At 44.5% G+C, this 15,768-nt stretch overlaps 1 protein-coding gene across 3 annotated transcripts in view; it reads left to right on the top strand.

The window, feature by feature from the left end:
- SNRNP70 (small nuclear ribonucleoprotein U1 subunit 70) overlaps positions 1 to 15,768 on the top strand; it is a 718,845-nt gene that overhangs the window by 285,476 nt on the left and 417,601 nt on the right. For all 3 annotated transcript variants that reach the window (XM_044083355.1, XM_044083354.1, XM_044083353.1), the window contains exon 6: positions 5,540 to 5,602. In XM_044083355.1, coding sequence (XP_043939290.1) covers positions 5,540 to 5,602 — 63 coding nt within the window. The remainder of the gene's footprint in view (positions 1 to 5,539; positions 5,603 to 15,768) is intronic.

Raw genomic sequence — 15,768 nt, forward strand, 5'->3', positions numbered from 1 at the left:
CAGATCTAGGCTGGGGAGCACACATGCTGGACAAATGCATACAAGGATTATGGACTCCAGACCAGCAGCACCTGCACATAAATCAAAAAGAAATGCTGGCAGTAAAACTAGCAATCCAGAATTTCAGACCATTCCTCAAAGAAGGCCAGTTAATGAGAAGGACAGACAACACCACAGTCATGTGGTACATCAACAAACAGGGAGGCACTCATTCATACCCCCTATGTAGAATGACCCTGGACCTTTGGAATATGGCTCTGAGCTACAACATCCAGTTACAGGCAATATTTGTACCGGGAAAAGAAAACATCCTAGCAGACATGTTAAGCAGAACTACCTCGGATGCTCACGAATGGATGCTACACCCGGACATCTTCAAGGCCATCACAAAGAAATGGGGAATGCCACAAATAGACCTATTCGCATCCCCACTCAATCACCAGCTCAAGAAATTCTGCACAAGGACATACCACCCACTAGCATGGAAGGTGGACTCCCTATCCTTCAGTTGGAAAGGCCTGACAGCATATGCATTTCCACCTCTCCCTTTGATGCACAAGGTACTACTGAAAATCAAAGAGGAACGTCCAAGGATAATTCTGATAGCTGCAGATTGGCCAAGACAACACTGGTATCCATTGCTGAGGAGCATGTCTCGGGGGAGGACGTGGACACTACCCCTGATGCCTGTGATGTTAACTCAGAACAACTACATCATCATGCATCCAACATCATGCAACCAAACCTAAAAACTCTGCAACTGACTGCCTGGAACATCACGTAACAGCAACTAACCCAGACTTATCCCAAAGGGTGAAAGACATTATCCTTGAAGCCCGCAGACCTTCAACAAGAAGGAACTATGCAGGAAAATGGAAAAGGTTTGTCATTTGGAGTACTGAAAGAGGAAAAGATGTGTCAAAGATAGACATCGCTAACATTCTGGAGTACTTGGCAGAGCTTCTACATACAGGCCTGTCCTATTCCTCCATCAAGATACATGCATCAGCTATTTCTGCAGAATACAGCTTCGATCCCCTTGTCTTCTCACATCCTCTACTCAGGCAGTTCCTCAGAGGAATCAAGAATGTAAAACCTCCTAGGAAACCACCATTACCAGCATGGGACTTGAACTTTGTGCTAGAAAAATTGACGCTTCCTCCATTTGAACCAGCAGCAACAGCAGATCTTCAACACCTATCATGGAAAACTGCTTTCCTACTGGCAATTACTTCAGCAAGAAGGGTTTGAACTACAGGCCTTAATGGCAGTACAACCCTTCCTAATCTTCCATCAAGATAGTGTCCATGAGAACTAATCCTACATTTATGCCTAAGGTGGTATCCAGAGTGTCTCTAAACCAGGCAATCCACCTACCTACCTTCTTTCCCAATCCACAGAACAGGGGGGGAAAGACTGCTGCATACCTTGGATGTACATAGACAGTTACGCTACTACCTGGACAGAACCAAAGGTAACAGGAAACTTACCAGCTTTTAGTAGCCTATGCAACAGGAAGGGAAGGAAAAGCAATTTCCAAACAGACAATCTCTAAATGGATAGGAAATTGCATAAGATTCTGTTACTCCTACCATGGAAAGCAAATTCCACAGAACATAAGACCTCACTCTACAAGGGCTACAGCCACTACCACAGCTTTCTTCAGGAGTGGCTACCAAGGACATTATTGAGGCGGCTACTTGGACCTCCGTGCATACATTTGCCAAGCATTACAACTTACCTCTATATTCTAGATCCCGAGCAGGGTTTGCCACTGCTGTTTTGCAAGGGATCCTAACTACACCATAATTCTTCTTCCTCCTCCCCTAGTTTGGCTATGGTATTTTACCCATTTGTTATGACTGCAGATGCATCCTTGAAGGACATAGTACAGTTTTGTACCTACCATAAATGTAGATGTCCGAACAGGATAGCATCTGCAGTCAGGATTACCCACCCTCCTTCCCCTCTGTGGTACTCCTAGGGTATTTACCCTCCTAATAGCTAGCTAGGGGGGGGATCTCTTATGGTGTATTTGTTTGTATATATGTACATACATGCTTATTATTTGTTTGCCTACTATTTTTTTTGGAAACAGTGGCATTTATCCAAAATTTAGTTTTCCAAGAGGGCAACTGGCATCTGGGGCAAGAAACACTGAGGAAAATGGCGTCGGCTGATGCCTTTATACCCGAAGACCAGGAGAGATGACGTCGGGTGAAGTGCGACACCAGCCGAGGCCAGACCCAGACTTTGGAATCCGGCCGACAGAAGGGCTGCCTGACGACAGGACAACCCATTTGTTATGACTGCAGATGCTATCCTGTTCGGACATCTACATTTATGGTAGGTACAAAACTGTACTTTTTGTACCTACCATAAATGTAGATGTCCGATAGATATGCAACTGTAGTCGGATTTTCCCTCCCTCCTTCCCCTCTTTTCCTTCATTTGGGTCCATTCCCCCTTTTCCCTTTAGCTGGGGGTATCTCCTATGGTGTATCTGTTTATTACTGTTGTGCATGTCTGGAATTGTTTATCCATTCACCAAATTTAGCCTTCCTAGGAGGGCAGCTGGCATTTGGGGCAAGAAACACTGAAGATGGCGTTGGCCGATGCCTTTATACTCCAGCCGTTGTGACGTCTGAGAGGAGGCGACACCAGCCGACGCCGGACCCAGACTTTGGAATTCGGCCGACCGAGTGCTGCCTGAGGCCAGGACAAACCCATATGTTATGACTGCAGTTGCATATCTATCGGACATCTACATTTATGGTAGGTACAAAACTGTACTTTTCTCAACTTCCACTGATGACTAGAAAATCCTGGCTATGCTAGAGAGTTCAGATTCGCTATGCTAGAGTTCAGATTCTCTCACCATCTCAGAATCCTTCCACTAGGAAGACCTGCAGTTGCAAGTGGAAAAGGTTCACTGTTTGGTAAAAGTCTAAAGTTTTGGATCCTTTTCCTGTAAAACTTGGTTTCTATTTTGATTTCCTGACAGGTCTGTGGGGCTTTTTTTGTGCTCTAGTTAAGTTTTATTTTTTTGTAAGTACAGTTGTTGGCCATTTCTGTGTTTCACGAGGGAGAACAGTTTCTCTGTCTCTGTAAGGTTGTCAAGTGTTTTTAAAAGGTGCCATTGTCTTGATATCGAGAGATCCCATTCCTCTGTTAGAGCCTGACCAAGGCTGTGTTTAAACCTGCAACTTATGCGGATTTAAAATTTCTGTTGTGGAAGACTTTTGTGGCTGTTGCCTCAGCCAGGAGAATGTCTGAATTGCAGTTGTGGTGTTGATGGTGTACTGTTTTGATTTGATGGCAAACTGTCTTGGGACAGAGTAGTTGATGTATTATGGAAGAGGGAAGGAGCTTGAGTCTTGGAGCCAGTCTAAGCTGCCATCCACTGATCTGATAAACCCATGTCTTGAGATGACTGAAGACTTGGATCTAAGGTTATGTTAAGTACATAATTTTAGTTTCTCATGTCTCAATAATCTAACATTCATAAGCTTTAACTTTCCAGCCATTTTTTAATGTTCAGTGGCCCAACATAATCTGAATTTTTTTACTGTCACCTCAGATAGTCACAAATTTGTACATGTATATTAGCTTTCATTTTTGTGTTCATAGCATAATTATATAATTGTAAATTTTAGCTGTCAATGTTGTAGTACTCATCAACTTTGTTTTGTCCGTTACTGGCCCATGACTGAGACTGAAATTTGTCAGAGCTGATCAGTGCTCTATCCTGGTAAGCAAAGCCAGATAAAGTAAATGGTATTCGTGTCTCCTTTGCATTTAGGTCGTTTTCTGTATACTAGCTGATTTCATATTAACCCCCATCATTGTTCCTGTTCTCTCACGTACTTTTAATGCTGTAAATTTTGTTTTGAAGTTCTTTATTACACAGCTATTCCTTCATCCAAGTTGCTGCCATCTGTGTTAATCAAAAATATCACCCTGTTTCTACAACTACTGAGGTTCAAAGCAGGAAGACTGCCAATCCTGAAATGCAGAGCTATGTCTAAATACTTGATTTTTTTCTTTAGAATGGCAGACTCCCATGATCTGTCACACAGCAGACCTCAATCGCAAAAAAAAATTAGTGAGCTACTTGCTGTAGTTAGATACTCAATCGCATTATCAGGCTTAGTGTCATGATACATTTTTGGAAATAACACAGCATGCATATACAATAATTGCACATAATTTTTTAATTGTATGTAAGCATATAAACTTACAGCTTTAAATCAAAACCTTCGTAGCATGACAATCACGGATATGCTTCCTCAGCAGATGCCTTTACTTCTGTCCTCATCTTTTCGGAAATCTGTGCATGATTGAGCAGTACAGGAAAGTGTGCTAATTTGTGTTTTAGAACAGTAAGTACCATTTTTAGTTTTACTTGGTATGCTCTTGTCATTTAAGTTCAAAATTTGCACCATAAAAAAAACTAAGTGTATTCAAAAGGAATCTGATATTAAAGCTGCTAGTACAGTAAAGCCTCAAACCATGCAAAGAAAGCAGCAACCAATGGTTTGTGATGGGATGGAAGTTTTAGAAGTTTTCTTGATTTATTCAAAGCCAGGACTCCAGAGGTATTACTATGGCAGAGACAAGGGGAACTTGTCTCTCTGCTAAATTACCTGCAAAAATGCATTTTTTCAATATGCTTTTTCCACTCTGCTTGCTGACTTGACTGTTGGTTCGTCTCCTTATTGATCAAGACCCATTCAGTTCCACCTCCTTGGATATTCCTTAGATCAAGTGCTGGCTTGGGGGTTGCTATCATATAAGCAGGCTTTAGTAGGGGATGTTCCTTCACTGGCATATAGGCAGTAAGGGCATATTTAGTATGTGCTTAATCACTCTCCAAAGTGAGCGACAAGTGATGGCCATGACTGTGGGAGTCCATGTGCCCTGTCATTGAAGTGCATGCTTCTGTGCACCTGTGATGTTGCTTAACACTCACTAATGGTCTGTCATTTGGTTGCTGCCATTTGTAGGAGGAGCTGTTAAGCATTGGATGATGACCAGCTTCCTATCCTTAATGGTAGGGAGAGGCCAGCTACTTCAGCAGTTGCTTGAGCCTTTAAGTGAAATCATGTTGTCTGGGTTATAGTCAAACTTTTATCTGCTGTTGCCAGCAGAGGTGGCCATATCAATCTGCTTTTGATGGAAAGTGCTTTTTGCCCCCTCTTTGAAGGGTTCCATGGGAACCACTCCATAAGCTGAGGGTATTTCTAGTAAGATGACTACTCTGTGTCACTTGCACTGCAACTCTGGAGGAAACCATATGAGTTTTTTTTTTTTACTTGTTAATGCTACAGTTGAGTATTGTGGTAAGTACTGATAGTTTGGTACAGAGTTGAGTGCAGATGCCTCCGGTTTTTACTTGTTCCTGTAAATAGAAGTAATTTTTTTAGCAATGTGATTTGAGTCATGGTCCACAATGTGAAGGAGTAAGCAATAGTATGGGTATTTTTCTTTTGAGCTGATTGTATACAAGCCACAGATATTTTTTTTCCTGTTTTTGCAGAATTATGATACAACAGAATCTAAACTGAGGAGAGAGTTTGAAGGTTATGGACCTATTAAAAGGGTAAGTGTTCTCTTACCCGTACTGAAGGGGAAAATTGTTAGAAATATCGTTGCATAGAGCCAAGTCGCATGGAGTGTCGTGTTTTGCATTCTGGAGTACCATGGAGTATTTTTTATTTCTAGCACGTAATCTATTACAGTGATAAGGTTCATTTGTTACAGCAAGCAGTGTTTTAGGATGTTTGTAAGTGTAGAATAAGTATGTAACCTGCTTGGCATAAAATTTGTTTAACTAGATATTAAACACTATATCTGAAGCATCAGCAGCTTTTGGCTCTTTTGAAACTAACCTAGTGATCCAAAGTGTAAAATTTTGATCATTGTCTGATTCACCGCTGTTGTAGACTTCCTTATCCATGGAAGTTAGTTGCATGCAGTGTTTCACCTTCATATGCAACTTAAAGCTTCTGGAAGTCTGTGGATTGGAGATGTGGTCTACATCTTTCAGTCCAGATCTATTTTAAAGTTTTCTGCTAAAACTTTAGCTTGAAGAGAATACTTCAGGATTTTGGGTCTCATGACTTCTGTGATTCTCATGATACCCGTAGCAGGACTCCACATGAGAATGCTGCAGTGGTATCTGAAGTCTGTTTGATCCCAGCACCAACACCTTTAATCTTTTTTCAAAACTAGTGCAGGGGTTTGCTAGAGAAATCCATTTGGTGGACACAACAGATCCTTACATTCAGATCTCCCCTTCCCCCTTATGTTCAAAAGTACTCTGTCACCACAGACGACTCGGATTTTGCACAGAGTGCTAAAATTGCAAGGTGAGAGGGATACCAGTGACCGACACAGCACATAAATGTCAGATGCTGCCCTGATCAAGCACTCCATTCTGAATCATTGCTGGTCCCTGGTATTTTTTCATGTTAGACAATATTAGTCACATGGTACATCAACAAACAAGGTGGGGACTGGTTGTACCCCTTTACAGATTAGCCATGTTAGCTTGGGATGTAGCTTTGCAGCGCACACTCACTGTACAGGCATTCTACATTACTTCCCAGCAGAATTCTGTGGCATACAAGCTGAGAAGGACCAGAGCAGACCTCCATGAATGGAAACTACATCAAGGTATTCAAAGATTTAATCCATCAGTTGGGGGGTGCTCAAGTTAGACCTCTTTGCTTCCTCTCTGAAGTCAGCTAGTAAGATGCTCTTCCAGGATTCCATGCAAGATGGCCATAAAGTTTGCATGCTTTTCCACCCTTTCCATTAATATCTAGAGTACTTTTGAAGATTCAAAAGGAATCCCCAAGGTCATTGTGGTAACACCCTTCGTGGTGAGGCATCTGTGGATGTCCCATTTATCTGTTGCAGTATTCATTACATAAGGGGCTTCTCCAGCATAGGTGACCCGATGTCTGCCAGTATGCAAAAGACTTGTGTGGTTTGTGGTACATAGGCTGCACTTTAACATCGGCCATAAAAGTGACTTATGTACACACCATCCCTAGAACTTAAGTGCCGCAGGATCCAAATGCCAGATTCCAACATACTGTCTGAGTCAGAGTTTGTGATTCTACAAATCTAGATAAGTGCCCCGTTGGGGAATTCTTGAATGCTTTGCTACTGCCTTTGGTTAGGGTTCATGTCATCCAAGAGGGGCAAGTGCCAATGTGGAAGACACATTCCACACAAGGCTTGCAGTCTCCAGTGCTTGTTCTGCCTAGGCCCAAACCGCGACCACAAGAACTGCTCTATTTGTTGGGCTTTTGTGCCGAATACCTTAAGGAGTAGATTATCTCCTCTAGCTATCTACGTAGAGAATCTGCACTTAAAGCTGCTAGCAGAAAGTACTATAGAGGGATCCTCGGGGCATGAGGGTGAGTTGATTTTGAAGCGGAAGGCCAAAAAGCAAAGACCTTAACCTGCTGCTATGCCTCTGGATACCGATGTCTTTTGAGGCAGAGGAGAGCCCAGAGACTCATCCAGTTCACAGATCAGATCCACAGGCAGAGCCTGACATCCAGGCTATCTTGGATCTGAGCACAAGCATGGCTGCAGAGGCTGAGCAGGCATCCGTGCTGGTTGTCCAAGGGGAATTGCGGTTTGTGACAACAGAAGGCCCTGAGGGGATTCCTCAGATCCTTGTTGGGAAAGAGGTGTGGGATCTGATCTGATGGAATGTAAACCTACTTAGTGGCCTCTTAACCTGTATAGGATAGATTTGCATGGAAAAAAACATAACCAAACATTTGTCCCCACCAAAAGAACCTGTTTGCAACTGGCAACAATTCACTCTTGTTTTCAATGCCTCCCTTAAGTCTCTTCCAGGTATTGTAGCTCCTTCTATCAAAATGTTTCTCCACTAAAGAACTAGGGAAGAGGATTCTTCATAGGAGGAGGCCTACTCTTCACAGATCCCTTCCCCCTGCATTGCCTCCCCAGAAGAGGAATCCAATGGAACAGATTCACTTATGGAAGACATCCTTTGGAAAAAACAGCTAAAAGGAGATTGCTTTCTAAATGTGATGGCACCCAAGTATCTACAGTACAAAAGAGTGAGCTACTACAGGTGGAATCTACTAACCCACCTGCTATTTCCAGTGTCTTGCCTGCCTTTCGTGATGCCTTTGCCTTAACTTCACAGGCACTGCATTCTCAGCCACCCACCCCCAAGACACCAGACCACTTCTAAAATGTCCCAGAGGGCTGCAAGGTCCTCTTCAAATGCCTTCCTGCAGACACTTCTCTTGGTTCCGTTGCTTCTGGCAAGCCAGCCAAACTACTATCCTCCACTTCCCTCCTCCCAACAGATAAGGATAGGATCCTGGATAGACTAGGCAAGAAGTGTACACTTCTGCCATTCTAGTGCTTAGGGCTGTAAATTACCAAATACACATGAACAAATTTGCTTTAGAGCTTGTGTCCCGACTTTTACAGGTAATTGCAGACTTGCCTGTCTCAGAAAATAAAACCTTGTCTATGTCCTTGCTTATTGCATCCTCTAAAGTAGCACTCCACTCCATAAAATGCAACTACTATGCTGCAAAAGCTACTGCCGAAGCAGCTGCCTCTGGATCAGTATTAAGATTCCTCTGGTTAAGGCTCCAGCCCTTACCCAAGGACAAAAAAGCCAAACTTATGGATGTGCCTTTGGACAACTGTTTGGCCCTGCAGCTGCTGTGTTCAAATCATTGCAGGAAAAGTGTAAGGATTTGCAAGAATTGAAAAGTATGTTTCCCCAGTACCCAAGTTCCAGAGAAAGTGTCCAGCAACCCCGGTTTGTGCAAAGGAATGACTGAAAACAGCCTAGAGCCCTCTGGCAACTCCGCCACTAAAGTCACACTTTCCACAGAGTCCTGTCTCACTGCTCCACCCCCCCAACCCATATCTGACTTTCCCAGCACCTTCCCTTGTCACTCCCACCCTGGGAAAGCATAACCCAAGACTCCTGGGTTCTCATCCTTGTTCAAAAAGGGTACTTTATGGTATGGGATCACCTGCCCCCCTTCAAGGGCGTCCCTCGTCCTCACAGGAAGCTACCACCATTTTCCCCCAGAGGTTCTGTTAGAATTAATGAACTAAGGGACCATCCAGTGTGTTTTCAAAAAGTCAAATAGAAAGATGCTCTTATTTCAGGTTGTGCCTGGTGCCCAGGAAGAAAGGTCCCTGGAGCCTCATCCTCTACCTGTCACATCTCAGTACCTTTCTTAGGGTACCCACTTCTGCAGTCTGCCCCTCCAGACTGTTTCCACTTGTTCTGCCTTAAGCCTTCATGATTACCCTGGCTATCAAATATGCACATATACAGGAAGTGTTTACACTTGTTTGTATCATGGCATTTGCAGATGTCCTTCAAGGATGCATCTGCAGTCATAACAAATGGGTTGTCCTGTCGTCAGGCAGCCCTTCGGTCGGCCGGATTCCAAAGTCTGGGTCCGGCTTCGGCTGATGTCGCACTTCACCCGACGTCATCTCTGCTGGTCTTCGGGTATAAAGGCATCAGCCGACGCCATTTTCCTCAGTCTTTCTTGCCGCGTGGCGCCCGAAGCAGAAGCTGTTCGCAAGTGCCGGTCGGTCAGATGCAGAGATTACTACTACCGAATACTACTTTGAAGACTTCTAAAAAGCTAAGTACCCCGTTGGGGACTCTTTCTTGCCTCAGCCGATGTCAGAAAAAGTAAATAACTGTTTAACTTGTGGGAAACAAATACCTCATAAAGATTTCCACTCTTACTGCCTACCTTGTTTAGGCCCAGACCACGACGTAGCAGCCTGTTTAGCCTGTGCTTCCTTCAACCGACGAACGCTTAGGCGTCGGTCGGAGTTTGCTGAACAGTTTTTCGGCTCAGATTTTGCGTACATTATGCCGTCGGATCCTCAGACTACCCAAATTGCTAAAAAACGCAAAGAAAAAGACCGACACTCGCGGTCCGCGGTTTCGGCCGAAACCACGGTTAAGCAAGCCGTGAGTTTCGGTTTCGGCCGAAACCGAGAAAACGGGTCAATCTTCAGCCGAATCCATGACTACTACTGAGGCTCCTGCTACCTTAGTTGAATCGGCCTCTGAAGTTTGCCTACTACTGTGGTTCCTAGTGAATTATCAGACACCATCCCTTTGGATGTCTCTACCCCAGCACGTGGTGCTGCTAGGCCTCCTGCAGCCATGTCTATAAAGGCCTTTGCCAGGGCTAAAGCAGCCAAAACTGTTAAATCAGTGCCTGTTAAGACCCCCTCACATAGGCCCACTTCTAGTTCACAAATGCTTACTCTGGCAGAGGATTTAATCTCCTTAATTAGGGGATCCCAATCTCACCCAGACAGGGCCTCTCAGCCTCCAGAAAAGAGACCTAGAGCAGAGCCCCCCGAGCCAGTGTCCTCTGATGATTCTTCGGATGACTCAGACATTACAGATCAGCCAGAGGCTCCTTTTTCTACTTATGAAGATTCCGATGCTGAAGAATCCATTCCATCTGCCTCTCCACCAGAGGAATTTTCCTTTGGGGAAACCTTACATGCCATGAAAGAACAATTCCAGTGGCAGGGACAAGATTTCTCAGATTCTAGAAAAAGGCTTAGGACCTTTCTGCACTTACCACAACATAGGCCCTTAGCTATACCTCCAGTTCTGCCTGTTGTGGATGATGCATTTAATGATGTTTGCACTGCTCCTGATACTTTACCTCCAGCCCCTGCCAAACCAGATAGATTTTACAGGGTGCCAGACACTCATCACCACCTATACAAGGCCCCACTTGCAGATCCTGAGACTATATCCCAGGGGCCTAAGGCAGTAGCTTCGACCTCAGCAAAAAACCCTATCCCTTCTGAAAGGGAATCCAGGTCCTTAGAGATGGGGGAAAAAAGTTTACATCTCTGCTACTCTCTCAGCTAGAGCTTTAAACTGTCAGTTTCACATGATCCAATACCAAGAGGTTATGCTTGATCAGTTAACTAAGAAGCTGTCCTCTGATGACTCCTTAGATAAGAAATATGTTTTAGAAATGGTGAATAACATTCAGCAGGTTAGTAACCATTCTTTAAAATGTGGCTATGATGCACTGGAGGCTTCATTTAGATCAGCCATGACTGGCACAGTGATAAGAAGGCATGCATGGTTGAAGGAACAGGTTTTGCCGGATCATGTTAAAGCAAAGCTGTTGGATGCTCCTATGGATAAGGCCAGTCTATTTGGTACACCTGCTCAGCAAGTAATGAAGAAAATGGAAGAGAAGGCAAAATCTGTACAAACAGTTAAGGATTTCTTACAGGTTCAGCCCCAAGGTTTAGCAGGAACTGGCCTGCCAAAATTGGTCCTTTCCAGACTCCTCAAAATCTCAGAGGCAGGAATAGACGCTCTAGAGGCAGAAATCAATCCAGAGGAGGTGCCTATAGAGGACGCCAGTGGCAAGGCAATAACCAGAGAGGCACAGACACAACCACTGCCACTGCAACAGGACAATCACAGTGACTTGACTCTGACACCGCCTACCAGGGAGCAAATAGCAGCACCTTTAGGCGGAAAGTTAGCCTTATTTTCAAAAAATTGGCACTATATCACAAAAGACAAGTGGATTTTGCAAACCATAGACCAAGGCTACAGGTTCCACTTCCACACCTTACCAGTAAAAAGAGGAATGCCAAACCTACCTCCAAATCAAAAAACAGAAGCTCTAAAGCAGATAGCTCAATTAACAAAGATGAGAGCTGTGGAAAGAGTACCAATAACACAACAGGGCAAAGGATTCTACTCCAGACTCTTCCTAGTACCAAGAAAAGAGAAAAGTTGGAGACCTATTCTCTACCTGTCCGCCTTAAACACATACATCATTGTACCAAAATTCAAAATGCTGACCCTACAGCAACTTCTTCCCATGCTGGGCAAGGAGTGTTGGCTGGTAACTCTAGATCTCAAGGAGGCATACCTGCACGTCCCCATACGACCAAATTGCAGAAGATACCTCAGATTTCTTGCAGGATCAGAGCATTATCAATTCTCAGCATTGCCCTTTGGCTTATCTACTGCGCCCAGAGTATTCAAAAAATGCCTGGCATCAGTAATCGCTCATTGCAGGCTACAGGGAATCCAAATTTATCCATACCTGGACGACTGCCTGTTACAAGTGGACAACAAAAGCAAGCTGACAACAGATTTACAAAGAGTCATTTGCTTACTACAAGCCCTGGGATACACAGTCAATTTAAAAAAGTCAAGACTGATACCATCCCAGACAAGAACATTCTTGGGTGCGGAATTGGACACAGTAAAACAAATGGCATTCTTAACTGCAGAAAAACAAGCACAACTCCCTCTACTTCTTGGCATTAACAAAGCAGCACAAACTAACAGCAAGAAAAGTACTGCAGGCTTGGGCTTCATGGCATCATGCATAATCCTGGTCCCCCATGCCAGACTGCATATGAGAAAACTACAGTGGTACCTAAAGAATTTATGGTCTCAACACAGGCACAGCTTAGAAACCGAAATCCCACTAATCCCATGCCTGAAACAAGAGTTCCTATGGTGGGCTCAAGCATGCCAGTCAAACCCAGGCTTGCCCTTCCACAACTTTCAAGCAAACCAAACCATCACAACGGACGCCTCAGACCTAGGCTGGGGGGCGCACATGTTGGACAAGTGCATACAAGGATTGTGGACTGCAGACCAGCTGCACCTGCACATAAACCAAAAAGAAATGCTGGCAGCAAAACTAGCAATCCAGAAATTCAGACCATTCCTCAAAGAAGGCCATTTAATGATAAGAACAGACAACACCACAGTCATGTGGTACATCAACAAACAGGGAGGGACTCATTCATACAACCTATGCAGAATGACTCTGGACCTTTGGAATATGGCTCTGAGCTACAACATCCAGTTACAGGCAATATTTGTGCCGGGAAAAGAAAACACCCTAGCAGACATGTTAAGCAGAACCACCTCGGATGCTCACGAATGGATGCTACACCCGGACATCTTCAAGGCCATCACAAAGAAATGGGGAATGCCACAAATAGACCTATTCGCATCCCCACTCAATCACCAGCTCAAATTCTGCACAAGGACATGCCACCCACTAGCATGGAAGGTGGACTCTCTATCCTTCAGTTGGAAAGGCCTGACAGCATATGCATTTCCACCTCTTCCTTTGATGCACAAGGTACTACTGAAAATCAAAGAGGAACGTCCAAGGATAATTCTGATAGCTCCGAATTGGCCAAGACTACACTGGTATCCTTTGCTGAGGAGCATGTCTCAGGGGAGAATGTGGCCAATACCCCTGATGCCTTTGATGTTAACTCAGAACTACAACATCATGCACCCAAACCTAAAAACCTTGCAACTGACTGCCTGGAACATCACATAACAGCTACTAACCCAGACTTATCCCAAAGGGTTAAAGACATTATCCTTTAAGCCCGCAGACCTTCAACAAGAAGGAACTATGCAGGAAAATGGAAAAGGTTTGTCATTTGGAGTACTGAAAGAGGAAAAGATGTCTCAAACATAGATATTGCTAACATCCTGGAGTACTTGGCAGAGCTTCTACATACGGGCCTGTCCTCTTCCTCCATAAAGATACATGCATCAGCTATTTCCGCAGAATACAGCTTCGACCCACCTGTCTTTTTGCATCCTCTACTCAGGCAATTCCTCAGAGGGATCAAGAATGTAAAACCTCCTAGGAAACCACCATTACCAGCATGGGACTTGAACTTTGTGCTAGAAAAATTGACACTCCCTCCATTTGAACCAGCAGCAACAGCAGATCTTCAACACCTATCATGGAAAACTGCTTTCCTACTGGCAATTACTTCAGCAAGGAGGGTTTCGGAACTACAGGCCTTAATGGCAGTACAACCCTTCCTAATCTTCCATCAAGAAGAGCAGCGGCGGTTAAACAAGGTTAAACTATTTGGGCCATCTAAATTCCACTCTTCCAATTTTCTCTTAACTACCTTCCTCGAGCTGTACTGCTGATCTAACCAGCATATCCTATAACTGAAAAGTTCATCTCTACTTGATTCCCAAGTAGACTATTCTCTATCTGTAAAGCCTAGCACTTACTCCTACAGTACTTGCACCTTGATAAAGCACTCTTATTATAGATAGTACCCCACCAGCCTAAAACCCACTTCCCGAGTCCTTTGAAAGTCTCTTTATCTACTACTTCTAGTATGTCGAGGGATCAGTTGCTAGTGTCCTCTCCAGCTCAACTGGTGAACCTGGGAATATTGAGGCAATGTTACAACTGCCTCATGTACACAGACAATCCTCTCCTTCTCCCACAAAACACAAATACATGCGAGAGATGCAACTATACGGCCAAACTGGAGGCTGAGCTCTCTCAACATAGGACTGGCAAGACCAGACAGGAGGAGAAGGTAACCACACACAATACATACCCAGTCACACTTTGTACCATCACAACTTCAAATCATACACATACTCACACAGACATACTCGGAGGCTCTGATCAAAAATTTACCAAAACAGCAGAGGCCACAAAAGCAGACACCCAAACTACCACCACCTCACGACCCAACACATGCAACACATAGACCACACAGTCAGTGTGTCAAACAGTCACAGCCCTTAAGGCCAAACAAAATGCCAGACACACTTGTCATTGGTGATTCCATAGTCAGACACACTGACGTCCCGCTCACCAGACTGAGTAAAGAGAAGGTCACAGTAAGCTGCCTGTCTGGCGCTAGAATCCGCCACATAACGCAAGCACTCAGGTCTCTCAACAGCAGGTACAAGTATGACTCAGTCATTGTCCACGCTGGTGTCAACGACCTGAGACGTACCTCCTTGGACTACATGAAAAGGGACATCGAGGAGCTCTCTGATTATGTAGCCCAGGCAGGTATGACCCTGACCTTGAGCAGTATCCTACCTTCACCTAGAATGATGCCACAATACAGTGATAAGATGATCAGCTTTAATAATTGGCTTAAATTCTGGTGTCATTCAAAGGGGATCCAATGTCTGTCTGCCTGGGATGACATGCTGGACAAGCCACGCTGCTTCGCAAGGGACGGCTTGCACCTGTCACCCCTGGGCTTCCGGATATTGGCAAAGGCTCTTGCCACCCCCATAGTGCCTTTTTTAGGCAAGGCTCAAATTATAAACCTACCACCCCAGAACACCAAAAAGGAAAAAAACTAAGGGTAATGCTGCTCAGTGCCAGAAGTCTCAATCTCAAGATGCACGCACTCGAGGCCCTTCTCAATATGGAGAACATCGATGTCTGTGCTGTGACAGAAACCTGGTTCAAGGCTCCTGAGAGCACCCCAGCACTAACAGGTTTCACCTCATATCAAGCGTTCCGGCCCCAAAATCCAGACAACACCAAGAAAGGAGGGGGGGTGTCCATATTCATAAAGGACACCCACACCTCAAGGTTGGTGGCAACGCACGATGCATCGGAGACCATCCAGGTGCAATTAACCATAGGCAAGACTGCTCTGCAATTTGTAGCATGTTACAGGCCACCCTCTCAAACTCGAACCTCACATGGCCTTCCTGAAAACATTGGAGGGATAAATGTATCTCCAAACACCATCATACTAGGTGACTTCAACTACCCTAATATAGACTGGGAACACTACTCAAGCCCGAACACTCTAACCCAAAGATTCCTGGAGTTCATAAACTCAAATGCCATGGAACAACTAGTCACCATCCCCATAAGAGGAGAAAACATACTT

The sequence above is a fragment of the Protopterus annectens genome, chromosome 9.part0 (genome assembly GCF_019279795.1).
Source record: "Protopterus annectens isolate FY-2018-M chromosome 9.part0, PAN1.0, whole genome shotgun sequence".
Lineage (NCBI taxonomy): Eukaryota > Metazoa > Chordata > Ceratodontiformes > Protopteridae > Protopterus > Protopterus annectens.